We start from the raw sequence: 17,204 nt of genomic DNA, 5'->3' as shown, positions 1-17,204 counted from the left end.
TTTAAGAAAGGAACAATTTATGAAAAAACTTCCAGATTATTTAAGATACATGTATTCTTGTTTTATGTGTAATTTATTTAATTTCAGCACCAAAGAGGCAGAAATAGACTGAATGTGTCAACTGTAAACAATCTTGTTCTAGTGTCAGCAAATACCAAATCAATAGATGATTTGGATATCAGGGAATGTGTGAACCTGTTTTTAGGGAAAAAAAGGAGGATTTGTCAATGACAATTGATATGACCAAAGCAGTATTTTTATATATATGACATAGTTCTTTCTTGTTTTTAAACATTTTTAAAGAACTGATTTTGTTTTAATTGTGTTTATTGTTTTAAATATTTCATATATATGTTTTGAACACTTTTTTCGTGTTTAACAATTTGTTTTAATGATTGATTACAGATGTATATGTCATTTTTATAGCATTAAACTAGTATGTTTTAAATGAGTCCATTTTATAGAAATTGCCTGTTTATATTGAGTAAGTGCCCTAAAATTGTTGTCCATCGCGCTTAATGTGCCCTCTGAGCTAACAATTACCCTGCCCTTTTTAAAAGCTGCAGGAAACACTATCACTGACACGATGTACCAGAATCTAATTACATTAACCCATTTTGACACTTGCCGTAATCACCAATCAAGCAAATAAACATGTCATTAAAGTTTTCGAATGTAGAACAGAAAGTCACAGGACAAAAAGTCACAGACAAAAAGTCACAGGACAAAAAGTCACAATTCATTTTGGCTGTTTTTACTTTTCATTGATTATGGTTTTGTCATATCACCATGATCACCAAAAACCAAATGAGCAGCAAAAAAAATGATGGTGATAAAAGGAGGTGCTTTAATAGCTCTTTTCAGTCTAAACGAATGCAGTTTTACAAAATCATTTCTGATGTTTATCTAAACAGTTAAAAAGATACAAGTCATGCAATGTTGTATAATTTCCCTTCTCCGCTATGTAAATCATTCAAACTTAATTTTGCAACATTAATCTTGATTTTATAGCTATAATGAAGTAAAATGTGGAGGCTCGATAGTTTAAGTGAATGAGATTTTTCATAAAATTACCTAGTAACAGGTGCGTGTCAAAACTTTGGTGTCTTTTCACTTTCGGTATATAGTCGTAAAATATAAAAGTGCAAATTTGGGAAATTAATTAATATTGGATAACTAATGTATGATCAAAAGATCGATCCATAGGCATTCAAAATTATGTCATCGTAATTTTACTTTGAAAAATCTTCGTTGATTAATAAATTTCAGGGATATTTTACTGCCTGCCAGAAAACGTATACCGGAAGTGAAATCAGAAAACCACAACATTTGTAAAAATACAGAAAAGAATTTTGTCTGGTCCCAAATACCAAGTAATTACTAATTTATTCTGTATCAGTGTAACATAGCATTATATATTTTCTCTTTTGTTTTTTCACGTAATGCTAAATCATACGAGATGAACTGCTACCATCGCAAATTATATCTTCCCGTTTCTTGATTTATAAAAAAGATGTGTTATGAAAATTTTCCAATGAGACAACACTCCCCAATAGACTAAAGACACAGAAGTAAATATAAGACGGGCATTACCTGTGAAAGAGGATGCAGTTTGTATGAATTAATTTTTTTAACTTCAGAATCTGTTAAAAAAGAAAAGGAAAATTATACCGTAACATTTCCGATTTTCATTCTGTTGTTAGGGATTTTACTTGTGACGTTATTTGAGTTATGACGTCATGTTCAATGTAAACAAATAAAGACATCATCAGGTAAGGTTTACTCATATCAATTACAAAGAATTATTAAAAATGAAATTGGTACATGTATATTGTGTTCCTTAATTTCCTACATTTACTAGACTACTCAAAGTCTCATGACAACGAGACAGGAGCAGGAAGTAGTTTTCTGCGTTCTACGCAAATGCAGGAATTAAAAAAAGTGATAAAAAAGTTAACGATTTTAAGTTCATTATAGTACATGAAAATTTTGGGAAATTTTCCTGATTTTTTATTTTTTTAAATTTTTCTACTGTACTTCTCTACTTCACCAATGAGGAAAGCCCATACCACATAGTCAGCTAAAAAAGGTCATGAAAAGTTAAACAAAACAAAAGCGCATACCGCATAGTCAGCTAAAAAAGGTCATGAAAAGTTAAACAGAACAAAAGCGCATACCGCATAGTCAGCTAAAAAAGGTCATAAAAAGATAAACAATATTTTATCTTTCTGATATGCAAAATAAATTAAACTTTTATATGTCTAGTTGGAGCCAGGCCTTAAAACTTTCCAAACTGCACAGGTAAATCTGTAAACGGAGTAGTTTTTGAGGTGAAAATATGGCCATATTTGTCTTTTTGTTATGATGATCCATAAATAATTTTATTCTTGAGTTTTAAATCAATCATAATCATGTTTTGGTTAGTGAACTTATTGCTATAATTATGTTTTCATTGTTTCATAATAAAGAAAGATTCTGAATTTTTTGTTTTTTGTTAAATAAATCTTAATCGTGTTTTGGTAAGGAATTGTTTTACTCATACCAAACTAAGTACATGTACATGCAGTATTTACATCAAAGTAAGTTAAAACAACAATTATGTTTTTCAAACACAAAACAATATCACAAAATTTAGCTGTGTATACATTGTAAATACCAATTAGCATGATTAGCAGTAATCATATACTGGTACATAATTAACGTTAAATAATTAATCATCAAATAAATAAACAAAACTCATCTAATAATTCCTCAATGTATATTCAAAAAAATATAATTTATTTGGTACATGTATATACATATAAAATAATTCAACTGGAATTTGAATAAAAATTGAGGGTGAACGGACCTAGGGTGCGAACATGTAAGGTGTGAACATGTATTGGACGTAACAACCACAAAAATGGCTAAGTTTATTAGAAACTTACAACCTCAACCAGATAATTCAAGAGGCAACAAGAGTTACACCTGATTCTAGTACACTGATTGATCATGTTTATGTCACCAATAAAGATTTGATACTAGAATCACATGTTGCTAAATTTTCAATAAGTGATCATTATCCAGTTTGTTTAACTAGAAAAGAAAAAAATTCCACTTATATCAAAAAAGATATTCATACTACCATTTCTTACAGAAATTTTAAAAATTTCAATGAGGCTAATTTTCAAAGTGACTTAGCTATTGCACCTTTTGATAAAATTGAACATGAAAGTCACCCAAATACATGTATTCAGATGTGGTATGACATATTTAATGCAGTTCTAGATAAGCATGCACCAATTGTTACTAAACGAGTAAAAAGAGACAGACAACCTGAATGGTTCAATAATGAAATTGCATATGCCAGAAAAATGAGAGAAAAATACCATAAATTAGAAATGTGGTCCGAGTTCAAATTTTGGCGAAACAGGACAAAGCACATAATCGATGAATCAAAAAGAAATTTTTATTCAAAGATGGTAAAAGATTCAAAAGCATCTAAAGATTTGTGGAAATGTATTCACAGTCTTAACCCATCCCAACAAGAAAAGCCATATGAACTTTTAAATGAAGATGGTATTAAAACTAATAATGTCCGGGACATTTGTAATGTTTTTAATAAGTTTTTTACATCTTGTGTTGAAAACCTGAGAACTGACAGATGTATGAGCAAAAATAATGATTATGCAAAACTAAATAATTTTGTACAAAAGAAATTTACTAAGTCAGAACAAGTAAAATTTTCAATTCCACCAGTCACAATAAATGGTCTATTTAATGAGATGATCAAACTTGACATTAATAAATCCACCGGATCTGATAACATAGGACCAAAAATTTTAAAATTGAGTGCTCCTTTCATAACTTCATCTTTAACTTACATTTTTAACAGAATAATAGATACAAGTACATTTCCCTGTGTTTTAAAGAATGCAAGAGTAACCCCTGTTTTTAAAGCTGGTGAAAAATTCATGGCAACAAATTATAGACCAATTTCTGTACTTCCAGTTTTATCAAAACTTTTAGAAAAGCATGTTTCAAAACATTTGTTTGACTATCTTAAAAGATTAGATCTTTTACACCCAGCACAGTCTGGGTTTCGACAAGAACACTCTTGCCAAACTGCCCTTATCAATATCATAGATAAATGGATACAGGATATGAATGATGGTAATATCAACTTAGCAGTCCTGTTGGATTTTAAGAAAGCTTTTGATGTAGTAGATCATGATATCCTCTGTAAAAAACTTGAAATTTATGGATTTGATAATACTGCTGTTTCTTTTTTTCAATCGTATTTGAATGAAAGAACTCAACAAGTACAAATTGGTAATGCTCATTCTGAAAAACTTCATATCAAGTATGGTGTTCCCCAAGGCTCCATATTAGGCCCCCTTCTGTTTATATTATACATCAACGACCTTCCTATTTATATGAAAAATTGTTGCACTGATTTATATGCCGATGATTCAACCTTACATCTTTCTGGTAATTGTTATCAAACTCTTCAGTCAAAGGTACAAGAAGATTTACATGGTGTAGAGGCATGGTGCAATGATAACAATATGTTCATCAATAAAAATAAAACAAAATATATGATTATTGGAACAAAGCAAAGAGCAATGCCACATTACAATGAGAGTTGTTTAACTATTAACAATCAAGTGATACAATCTTCCACATGCGAAAGTCTTTTAGGCATTAAAATTGACCCTTCCCTCACATGGACAACCCAAATTGACTTGATCTGCTCAAAAATATCATCTAGACTATATCTACTATTAAAGATTAAAAAATTTCTAAATCTAGACTGCAGAAAATTATTCTATAATGGTTATATCTTGCCACTTATTGATTATTGTTGTATAGTGTGGAGTAGTTGTAGCAGTGAGGGTTTAAAAAGGATATTAAAATTACAAAAGAGGGCTGCTAGATTAATACTAGAAACAGACCCATTCGCTCCTTCTGCACCCTTATTCAAACACTTAAACTGGATGACAGTTGAACAGAGAATAAAATATCATAAGTTAGTGATGACATTTAAGTGTATTAATAATGATGCTCCATCATATCTTACTAACAAGTTTCATTATGTTTCAGACAGAAATCCGTACCCCTTGAGAAATGCTGTTCAAGGAAACCTCATACTCCCTAAACCAAAAACAGAATTATTCAAAAAATCTTTTATGTATTCTGGACCATACTTGTGGAATAATTTGCCAATACCGTTAAGAAATATTACAAATATTAATTCTTTCAAATACAAAATAGCAGATCATTTATTGAAATCAACCTAACTGTATAAATAATATAAAAAACTGATCATGTCATCATGTTTATTTTTTCATCACATTTTATCAAGTTGTATTGAACATTATTATCACACTTGACTTTTTATGCTAATGTATGTATGCAATGTACTAGTATATGTTTGTGTTTTGTTTGATTTTTCATTACGAGGGCCTCAGGGAAGATTAGTTATATAGCTAACTGTGTAACCCTCTTAAAATAAAGTATTGTTGTTGTTGTTGTTGTTGGTACAATGTATATATATATATATGTATACTATAGTATTGAGCTGAATTCATTGGAGAAATACTGCATCCAGTTTTATCTACATTTACAAAATTAAATTAGAAATTTCTTTTTGAATTTTAGGTGCCTTACTAAATGCTACTCAATCCCTGATGTCTGGCAAGCTGTGATGGGGGGCAAGGCCAGTAGTTTGATATGGTGTGAATACAACCCACCAACTTTCTCAACACAGAGCAAGCCATCAAACTATCTGTATTGCTACAAGCTACCTCCCCCTAGCTATAACTACAACTGGACTGATCTACACTATGCAGCAAGTCATGGAAATGTCCGAAGAATTCAAGAAATTATACACAAATCTGGTAAATAAAAATACTTGCATAACATTTTCAACAATTTAATGTTTTTAATTGTTAACTGACTTGTATGGAATGTGTGTATAACTTTTAAAGCAATTGCTTTTATGCCATCGTGTATGGCCGTCTTTGTGATCCAGATCAGAGACTCCACCCAGATCAAGCCATAGTATTTTGTTAAACAGGCTCCTGGTCTGTCATTCTTAAACACCTATGAATGTTTTCTAATGCAATACATAGCTTGAAACTTTTGTAGATGTATTTTTATACGACCGCAAACAAAATGTTGTGTCGTCGTCAGACAATAACTTTAGTTTTAGTGAATGGATCTCTATAAATTTTTACCAGAAGGTTCAATACCACTAAAGGAAGGTTGGGATTGATTTTGGGGGTTATGGTCCCATTAGTTAAGTAATTAGGGGCCAAAAAGGGGGCCCAAAGTGTGCATTTTTGCAGTTTTCAAACAATAACTTGTGTTTAAGTGTATGAATCTCTCTGAAATTATTTTACAAGTTTCCATACCATCAAGGGATGGTAAGTTTTGACTTTGGGGGGTTATGGCTCAAAATGTTTTGGAATTAAGGGCAAAAAAGGGGAAAAACTAGGTTTTTCTGGTAAATGGACAATTAAGCCAATTTATAAGCAGTGTAAGGGAGGTAACTCAAAAACATTTAACATACAATGTTGGGTATGTTCAGATAAACCTCCCTTACACTTTTTGTAAATTATGTATAAAGGAATGTCAGGTTTTGGACTAATTGCAAAAAAAGGGGGGTGGTAGTAGTTTTCAAAATTTTGTCTCCAAATTTCTCAAATTCCAAATTTTTGAAAAGTTTGAAGAAGAAATCTTTAATTGTACAATATTGCGCAATAGATTTGTAAGGGCTTGGCATTTGTTTTGTGTCAGAAACTCATATTATGTCAAAAATTTGATCACAATCCAAATTCAGGGCTGTATCAAGCTTGAATGTTGTGTCCATACTTGCCCCAATTCTTCAGGGTTCAACATCTGCGGTCGTATAAAGCTGCGCCCTGCCAAGCACTTGTTTGTATTTAGGGGGACAACCATTTGACTATCAAATAACATAGAAGTCTGAGTGAAAAAAGTGCATTTTGATACTAGTGATTCCATTTTCCGCCGTTCTTACAATGTTTCAACAAAATATGGAATCATTTCAGTTGTTGATTTAGTAAAATTTGACTGAATTATCTCTTATTAAATACAGTTTTATATGTTTAATTGGTGTTTCTTTAAGAGGTCAGGTGCTTTTGTTCATTCATAAAATTATCGTTCATTCATAATTTTATTTTAAAATCAAAATCACTACACAGGTTATACGTAGTGTCAAATGATTGCCTATAATCTTAAAATAGACAAACTTAGTTTGTAGGAATAATTTAGCGGACCAAAACCCTTGTTAAAAACAGTAACTTAACACATAACAATAAGTTCATTTTCCTTTTTTGTCATAACTCCGTAAGATTTATCGATCACCTTTCTAATGAAATGGACCCGTCCAAACGTTATAGATGCCAAGTCATATATATATTTACAATTTGGAATATTCTAGTTACGTAGATTGAAAAAAAGTACGTCCTTTTGGATATCGTGATCAAAACTGGGTATGCATGACAAATGTCAGATGAAACCATTATCCTTGTCTTTTTAGTGGACAAGTCTACTACGTTTGTTGACACTCGATGGTCCACCGTGTTTGCAATTTTATTACACATGTTTTCGAAATATTGAAGATCATTTTTCGCAATGTTTCCTGAAAATTGATAAATATCAAAGCAATGTAGAACTGTTTGTTCTTGTTCGTATAATGACGATTCAATGTCTCGTTTGTCTGTGATGACCTTCCTTTTCGGGATTGCATGCGAATTATAGTTATCTCGTACAGCATGAGGATGACACATATTAACTAAGCATAATGCTTGGGACTTAGTTTTAAGAAATGATGACAAAGTAACAAATATGAAAATACTTTTAGTAAGCTGAAATATATATTTATTTTTTACATGTTTATTGTCTTGTAAGATATTTTATTTCTTTCTCGTTTTTCAACATTTGTGTCTGGCAAGTTGAAATGTCTAAACTGAATGGTTAAATTTAAATTAATTATGAAAATTTTCACATTTTATAATCATTGTACTGAGTAAGAATTTTATGTATTAAACCTGACCATATTCATGTAAGACCAAATTTAGTGTACATATATACATGTACCTGTTTATTGTTTGAAGACAATTGGTTGACTTATTGATGTTTTTTGCTTGGTTGACGACTCATTGGTATACACCTTTATTCAGAATCTAAAATATGGAAAATAAATTAAAATATGATTTTTGACTGGTTTGTTAAATTAAAATTTATGTTGCATCTTTTTGTTTTATTTAGGTACTCTTAACTTGAATAAAAAAGATTATTATGGGAAGACGCCTTTATATTGGGCTGCATACAAAGGTCATAAAGGTTGTGTTGAAGAATTATTGAAGTTTGGTGCCTCAGTCAACACAAAATGTCGCCACGGTGGATCTCCACTTCATGCAGTAGTCAGTTTATATCCAGAATGTGCCTTACTTCTAATTAAGGTTAGTTCATATGTTGTTTTTAGGTAAAGATTGCATGAAATGCAATCAAAACCTTATGAAACTGACTTGATATCTAAATGTTCCAAGAATATAAACAAAATATAGTGCATTGATCATTTCTTTCAGATTAATACTTTTTATTTAATAAATCAGGAATTTTCCAATAATTCCCTTTTGATAACCCCAAATAAAACATATGTTACATACAGTATATATATAGATTCTACCACTGCATCGAGTGTGATACAATATTTATCCACTCGAGACAGTTAAATTTTTAATTTTAAAACTTGAGGCTTGCCGAGCGTTTTAAATATTTAAAATTTAACTGTCGAGAGTGGATAAATATCGTATTACACAAGACTCGCTTGGTGGTGGAATCTGGTTCTCTAATGATTTTCAAACAATACGCAGGCAAACTTATTGCTTCTTTGCGACTGATCTGCAAAAAGATGTGTTCTTTCTATGTGATGTCATCAGACATGGTCGCCTTTTTTCATGCCGTCACAATATGAAATTCAGAGGAAAACAAGAATATTCGACGTCATAATCAGATTTTAACCAATGAAGAACTGAGATCAAACAAACCACACGTTGATTAAATTTTTTTATACAATGGGTGCAGAAAGTAATAAATTGACGAAGAATTAGAGATATATATATATAAAAAAATATATTATTTAAGACTAAGGAAAGAAAATAATTATGAATATTGTTTTGTAATCTTTAATTAGCATGGTGCAGATGTAAATTTAGCTGATAACTGGGGTGTGACACCAATGTACTTAGCTGCCACCAGTGGACAGATTGAAGTGATGAAATATCTGCTGGCTTCGGGTGCTTCACCGGAGGTCAGGAATAAGGTATAGTCTTATTATTTTTGTTCCTGTTTTTTTGGTTTTAATTCTCTACAAAGTATTTTCCTTTTGAAAACTCATTATACCAGGTATTTTTTACTGCATCTTCTTTACTGTGGATTCATTTATTTTCGTGGGTATCAATTTTCGTGGATTGCTAAAAACCTACATGTTCGTGGATATTTGATTTCGTGGTTTAGCCAATCTCTGTATACAAAGCCTTTTGAAAATATGTTGTTCGTTGAACATTTGAATTCGTTGTTTACCTGTACCCACGAAACCCACGAAAATTGGTATCCAACGAATAATAATGAATCCACAGTATGCTTTAATGTAATAGGAAAGATAGTAGAAATGGGTATTGATATAGCCAACATATAGGAACCTGTTGTTCAGTAGTACTTGGTTGTTGACGTAGTTCATCAGTGTTTCTCATTTTTTATATAGATTAGACTGTTGGTTTTCAGGTGTGAATGGTTTTACACTTGTCATTTTTGGGGCCCTTTAGAGCTACTGTTGGATGTTAGCCAAGAATCCGTGTTGAAGGCCTTAATTTGACCTATAATCATGATAATGGTGTACTTTTACAAATTGTAACTTGGATGGAGATTTGTCTCATTGGCACTCATGATCATACCACATCTTCTTTTATTGATTTGAAAAAAATATATGAGAAAGACTAAAGTATGATAATGTGTTTTTAAGCTGTATAGAAATAACTACCCGATTAGGGAATGACTCTTATAAAAACTTTGACAAGAAAAGCAAAACTTTCTTATAGCGCTAACATCTATCCTTTCATGAAAGGTTAACTATGAATGATAGTTCAGTGATCTGGCTTTCTCCGCCAATTATAAATCGCTGCCATGATTTAGCTGGTGCACTGGAAATGGCTTTTATCACCACAAAGAAACAAACAAACTCTGAATAATATGAGATATAGGTCAACGAGAGAGTAATTCTAGGGTATAATAAAACTAGAAAAGATAAATTTATTGGAATGTACTCAAGATTTACACCAACACCATACTCTTTTAAACAGTAATGAAAAAGGAGGAATTTTGCAGTTAAATCTGTGAATCCCAGTGTGACAGTGCTATTCCCTGTAATAAGTGAATCCATTCTCTTTGTCTATACTGTTATATACTTAAATCATTTAGTAATATATAAACAAAAATGGAGCACTCAATTATCTTTTACTTGAATAAATTTTTTGAATCTCATCATCGCTGCTGATATTTTTGAAAGTTATTTTACAGGTTGACTATTTTGTTACTTTTAAAGACAGAAGAGCATAGTTCTGTATAATAATGTATATATTTTCAGAAAACTGGGGAGATTCCAAGGCAGTTAAACAGTCATAAAGAATTTTGCAATTATTTATCAAGCCTATCCAAGAATCCACCTTCTTTGCAACAGTTGTGTCGAGTAAATATTAGACAGAGAATGAAAGAACACCCTAATGTTAAAATAAAATATCTTGCAGTCCCAAGGACATTGAAGGACTATTTATCATTGGCTGAGTATGAATCTCAGCCACAGAAACAATCTAGTCCTTCAAGCTTTAATGTGCTTTGTCAATCTTAATGTGATAGCATCATGATTTGAATTTTAAGGTTATAATATTTAAATGTACAATTTATATCGTGTATTCAGATTTAAAAATTTAATTTTTAATTAGTTTTTGTGATCACTTTTAGTAGACAAAATTATGTCTTCTGTTGAAATTTGATTCTGCCTTAATTTGTTGGATAACAAATAATATTGATATTTGCCAATGTTCATATGTTATATGTACTGTATTTTTTAAAAGTGTTTATGTACTGAGTGAAATGTTCATATTTGCCAAATATAAGCATGTATGCCTTTACTCTTATGTACAGAAGATTTAGATAGTACACTATTGAATTCTGTTTGCTGCAATACAAACAATTTATTTGACAGTCATTTTTATCTTGTCGAGTGAACCAAGGTAATGGCTGGTGAATTTAAGAAAATGTTTCTTTTTGCTCTTAGTAATGTTATATTATTTGCATATGGCTTGATATGGTTTTATACATGTGCGAAAGTATATGAGTAATTATTTGTTTAAGTTTATGTATTATATTTATGTTTATCATGCATATGATATTATTTGTCAATGTTGTTTAATTTTAAGTCCATCATAACAACTTTAGATGAAACATTCTGATTGACTTTTAGGAACAATGTAACATCCAAGGGGACCAAATCATTTCAATTCATCTTAAACTCCAGTGATTTTAAGTAATGAATAGAATAGCACATAACGTACCAATATCTAAATCCATGTTTTTTTTGTGGGGGTTAACTTATGTTTAGTTTATGATTAGTTTTATATTTTAAAAGGAATTGCATTGGAGGCACTTCTTTTAGACCAAAACCATGTATTATATAAATTAGTTTACAATTTTTATTCAATTTTCAGGAAAATGCTACAACCCACATTTTTTTTTTAAGTGCCTCCCATTCCCAACTTCTATCAATTTTGGAACAGCATTTATATATACATTGTACAGGCATAAACAATTTGTATTTGCTATATAAATTATTATTTAGATCTAAAAAAAAAAAAATTATCAATAAAAATCAAGCTAGCAAAATCATCTGAGAATCAATTTAATAAGTTTTGTATAGTAAATATTCTGCAAATGACATTCATAAATCATGAGGCATAATCATAATGGTAAATTGTGTCCACAGAATTTATAGCAAATTATCTACAGCTATTGAAGCTTTTATTAGGAATGGAAATCAATGTTACACAAGATAAGACAGTTTGTTTAAGTTAACTTGTTAGTGAGAGGGTTAGCGCTATAAAACCAGGTTTAATCCACCATTTTCTACATTTGAAAATGCCTGTACTAAGTCAGGAATATGACAGTTCTTGTCCATTCGTTTTTGATGCGTTTTGTTATTTGATTTTGCCATGTGATTATGGACTTTCCGAATTGATTTTCCTCTAAGTTCAGTATCTTTGTGATTTTACTTTTTGTTAGATTACTGTAAATTCAGAAATTATTGCGTGCATTTATTATTGCGATTTTTCAAAAATGGACAAGAATGCGAGTTTAATTGATGCGATATCAGAACAATCTAAGTTTAGATCTACGTTTTATTTATCAAAATGAAAGTTCTTATTATTGCGATACTCACCAAGTCGCATTTTTCGCATTGATAAAAACCGCCCAATAATTTCTGAATTTACAGTACCATTATCACCTCCTGTACAAATTAAGCACTACATCTTTATTTTTAAATGATTTTCATAAAATTCAGTTGATTTGCAAAATTTCAGTTGTCTTACAGGCATTTATACATTGTCTTGTCTAGCTTATTAAGTTAAAGCAGGTTAATAAATCATGAAAAACTTTCATTAAAAAAAATGTTTACTCCTAAATACTGACGGCAGTGAAATTTTAGTTCTAGAGGTTATTAGATTTGTTAGTACCATCACTAGAGGATGAAAGAGACAATGTGATAGTGTTAAAAACAACTTTGTTATGTTTTATTATAATTTCTGTTGTTTGAGATTTTTGTCATGAAATAAAAAAAAATCATTTGGAAGGCTTTATAATTTATAAAGTTTCATGTGCCAAATAACATGTTAAGGTTTATGTTGTTATGAGTTACATTTTGCTTTAATCTATACTTTTATTTCACTGATTCCTATATTATTTAATAGCATTGTAGATTTCTGTTTTTGTCTCTCTTAGACACAATTAAAATGGGATCAAAGCTGATTACTGAGGAATTTTTTTTAAATTTGAATTTGTGTAATATAAACATAAATATTATATACAAAAGGAGATAATCTTCTTGAATATTTTTTAAAGTTTTATGAAAGCTTTGGCCAAAAGGGAAAATTTTCAGTTACAGAGTAAATAACTGTACATCTTTGAAAATTTTATAAGTTCAATGGATTGACACGTTTGTTTTGTCATTTCATTTTACATATTTATTTATAAAGGTACAAAAGTGTATTTTAACATCCATTTTTTATGAGCCAAAGAAAGATGCAGACTTTATTATAGTTTCTAGCTTAATTGTTAAATGTTTGAATTATATTCACATACTGTAAACTAGTAGAAGAAAACAATTGAAAAGAAATAACATGATTGTTGAAAACAAACCTATCAGGTTTGCATCATCAATGAAAGTATGAAAAAGTTAGAGGCCACTCTAGTCTAATGTAAAGATTGATGGGGAAGGTTTCCCTTAAATCTGACAAACAATACTTTGGATATTTAGTTAAAAATGGTGTGATTGACAACTTTTCATTACATGATTTTGGAATAAAAGTGTCTTGTGCAACAACCTACATTTATTTATTGGTAGAACTGTCCTTCATGTAATCTTAATATGGAAAGAGAATGAGAAGTTTTCTCTGGTATATGGCCTTACATGTTGAGAATTATCAGTATAACTGCCTTACATGTTTCATCATATGCTTACTTTTGCATTGACAATCTTTTCATGTAAATCTGCATTTTTTTTTCAAAATTTATTCTCCACATGACAGCTGTTTTAAATGTTTTGAAAACTTTTATTGATAATTCATAAAAAGCTACTTGTAACATATACATATCTTTTCTTTCAGGAGATACTTTGCCTTATGTGTAGTTAAGTTTTCTAAACATGAAGTAGATCTTGAAATCAAATTAATTTTATGATAAAATAAGATTTATCCCTCTAAAGATGGAACATGCATATTTATTACAGTTTTATCATTTTAAGTAATCTTAATTTTTCCCCATTTTTTTTCATTCTCTACTTTCACTTGATATCCCTAAAATTGTTCATTTAGTTATGTGCAATATTTCTTGTCACATACCTTACTGTCAATATGACTTAAATTACTTTTAACAAGAGTCCTGTTTTGTTTGGTTGCTATCATATTGGCATTTATCAACAACCTATAAGTAACTACATACTACAAATATGTGTTTCTAGATTTCCCACTGAAATTATTGTTATTATATTCAAGGAAAAATTAAATAAACTGAGAACAATATTTATTTTATTTATATAATGGGACAGGTCAACTTTCAAAAAAAAAGCCTGACAAAGAGAAACTGATTCTGGGGTAAGGTTTTCATTTCTTTAAAATAAAAATAACAGAAATATGTTGCCATAGCCATTTCTAATTCCTCTCTAAGGTTGTAGGTATTTCGTTTTATTGCAATGATAATTTCATATTATATATGTTATTTGTTTTGATCAGTTGTACTATTAAAATTTTCTCATGCAAATATATATACCACCCAATATCTTTAAAAGATCTTGTACAGAAACAAAACTTGTATGAATATGTGTATGTCCTATTGTTTGTTTGAGCATTTTTCATAACAGCGTCCGAAATGTTACTGTAGTGTCTGGTGTTGGTGGTATATGTTGTCAGATTAATATATATACAATATACATATTAAATTTTATATAAACACTGATCATGATTTCATTTGTTGATTATAAATAAATGTAAAAAACAAATTATTGAGTTAATTTTTTCTCACTTGACTGTTTGCTTTTACTTGTGTCCATTGTCATCTGCAGCAGTAAACATTTGTAATTATATATAAACCCACTCTAGGGGTGGGTGCTTTATTAAAATCAACTTGCCTATATAAAAAAGATGTGGTTTGATTGCCATTGATACAACTCTTCACAAGAGACCAAATGACAACAGAAATTAACTATTTGTGACTGGTCACCTTTTAAAGCCTTTAAGAATGAGGAAAGCCCATACCACATAGTAAGCTATAAAAGGCCCTGACATCACAAATGGAAAACAATTCATATGAGAAATCTAACCACCTAAGTAATGTACAAAAAAAATAAACGAAAAATCAAATAGGAAACACAGCAACCACTAAATTAAAGGCTCCTGACTTGGGACAGACACATACATACAGAATATGGCAGGGTTAAACATTTCTAGCAATTGATAAGATATTTATTGGAAAGTAACCCTACCACAAGAAGTTACAGTTCGAGTTGTGTTCTTTTTAATTAAGTGATTTTGCAACAATAGTTTTGTTTGGTCATAGAAACATTGAGAGCAATAAAACTTTAATGCTTCATAGGTTGAGTTGGTCCTGTAGATGTTGAAAGTTTTGGTATCTTTAAATAAATATTATGGCTCAATAAGTTATCACGTGGAAATGCAGATCTACATCTATAACAGATCTTAAAATGCTTATCTCATCAAACTTAAATGAAGAAGGTATGGTATTGCATATATATATACATAGCAATATATCAAAATGCTTCTTATATTCAAAGTTTTGTAATTTGCCTGTAATATGGTATAATATATTTTTCATGCTTTTGCCTCAGCGCTTGAAGTTGATTATTTGCTGTGTTCATTGTTCCTGCTTCACATGCTAGAATAGTGCATTCAAAATTTGTTGACCCATTCTGTATGTGTCTGTCCCAAGTCAGGAGTATGTAGTTCAGTGGTTGTCGTTTGTAACTGTGTTAAATATGTTTTCTATTCAGCATTTTGAACATTAAAGGGAAACTTCGCAAAAAAATCAAAAATTGATATTATGTCCATTCTGTATAAAAATTCTCAAATTTATAGATATTAAAGTTTTATTCCGCTGGATAAGAGATCACCATCAATTTTAAATTTTGAGTACCATTTTGTCATCTTCTACGATTAATAATCACGATATGTCTATAAACCACAAAGGACCAAAACTACATTAACCGATGTAGTCGTAATTGCGTGTCGATATCTTGTCAATCGTACGGTTGTTTTATCTGACTAACTAACTTGATACGGAAAATGTTCTTATTTTTTTTAGATAACCATAGTCTGTTATTTTTAAACTGTTAATATTGGAATTAGTTAAAAAGTCAAAGTTAAAATCTTAAATAAGTGTTCCGTGAAAATTAGTTTTTCTCGTTTGAATTGTTTAACTTTTTGTCATTTCACAGCCTTTTATAGCCAACTATCCTGTATGGGCTTTACTCATTGTTGAAGTGACCTATAGTTGTTAAATTCTGCGTCATTTGGGTCAATATCCCTTATGCCCTCTCTGTGTAGTGATAATGGACATGTTTCTATTTTTAACAAGCAATTGAGCTTAACCATTTGTGTTGATTTGGAAAGTAGAGGACCACAGAATAAATGTGTTAAAACAATGGATTATTAAATGTATTCAAAGTATTAAATTTTCAAGGAACTTATTGTGGGAAAAAAGTTTTTTTTTATTACCACTTAGAACCGCATTACGAAAGGATTTTCAGGGTATGCTAATTTATGGAAAAAATGAATCTCTCTTTGTACCCTGAAAATTTAACCACATGTGAAAATGTCTCAGCTTTGAAACAGAACATCAAACATATCAAAGTTTACGATATGGACTGAGCTATAGCAGAAAACCATTACTTCCTATGGTGAAAAATTGTGCATATTGCCCATTTGGTCTCTTGTGACGAGATGTCCCATTGGCAATCATACCACATCTTCTTTTTTATATTTAAATGGACAGAAAATGTTTCCATAGGATAACCTTCGTGTTGATATACCTGCATTATTGCAAATGGCAGATTTTTGTGCAAGCTTATTTTTGTTTTTCTGAAATTGTTTCACACTTCACAGCGATATACTACTGTTTCTTTAATTATTTATCCCTTATTTTATTGATTTTGTATTTTAATTGTATCATTAGAACAAATTTCTTCGTTCAGTATTTGTCCACTTGTGTTAATATGTCTTTTGATTGAGTAAAGCCATTTCAATTGATATTTTATAGTGTGTGCTTTCTATGTTGTGACATTACACTATTGTTTCAGGTAAGGGTGAAGGTTTGGTACCATTAAAATGTGTAAAACCGGAATCTGATTTTTAGTA

At 30.3% G+C, this 17,204-nt stretch overlaps 2 protein-coding genes across 2 annotated transcripts in view; one reads left to right on the top strand and one right to left on the bottom strand.

Moving 5' to 3' along the window:
• The window catches only part of LOC139484313 (uncharacterized), a 458,860-nt gene extending 457,706 nt beyond the window's left edge, over positions 1-1,154 (bottom strand). Inside the window, exon 1 of the mRNA XM_071268053.1 lies at positions 1,075-1,154. The gene's annotated coding sequence lies outside the window, so the exon portion shown is untranslated. The remainder of the gene's footprint in view (positions 1-1,074) is intronic.
• A 107-nt stretch (positions 1,155-1,261) lies between these two features.
• LOC139484275 (ankyrin repeat and SOCS box protein 8-like) lies at positions 1,262-11,869 on the top strand. Its single transcript, XM_071268013.1, has 5 exons — positions 1,262-1,373; positions 5,641-5,879; positions 8,275-8,468; positions 9,203-9,331; positions 10,652-11,869. Exons 2-5 carry the CDS (start codon positions 5,687-5,689, stop codon positions 10,910-10,912), a joined length of 777 nt encoding a protein of 258 aa, XP_071124114.1. The 5' UTR covers positions 1,262-1,373; positions 5,641-5,686; the 3' UTR covers positions 10,913-11,869.
• The last annotated feature ends 5,335 nt before the right edge of the window (positions 11,870-17,204 follow it).

Source organism: Mytilus edulis, chromosome 1, assembly GCF_963676685.1.
Source record: "Mytilus edulis chromosome 1, xbMytEdul2.2, whole genome shotgun sequence".
Classification (NCBI taxonomy): Eukaryota; Metazoa; Mollusca; class Bivalvia; order Mytilida; family Mytilidae; genus Mytilus; species Mytilus edulis.
This window is presented reverse-complemented; position numbering and strand designations above follow the sequence as displayed.

Bases quoted from the DNA above. Each gene is read 5' to 3' on its own strand.
- LOC139484275 (XM_071268013.1), top strand. From the start codon at position 5,687: ATGGGGGGCAAGGCCAGTAGTTTGATATGGTGTGAATACAACCCACCA. The intron at 5,880-8,274 runs GTAAATAAAAAT...TGTTTTATTTAG, and splicing joins AGAAATTATACACAAATCTG to GTACTCTTAACTTGAATAAA. The intron at 9,332-10,651 runs GTATAGTCTTAT...ATATATTTTCAG, and splicing joins CACCGGAGGTCAGGAATAAG to AAAACTGGGGAGATTCCAAG.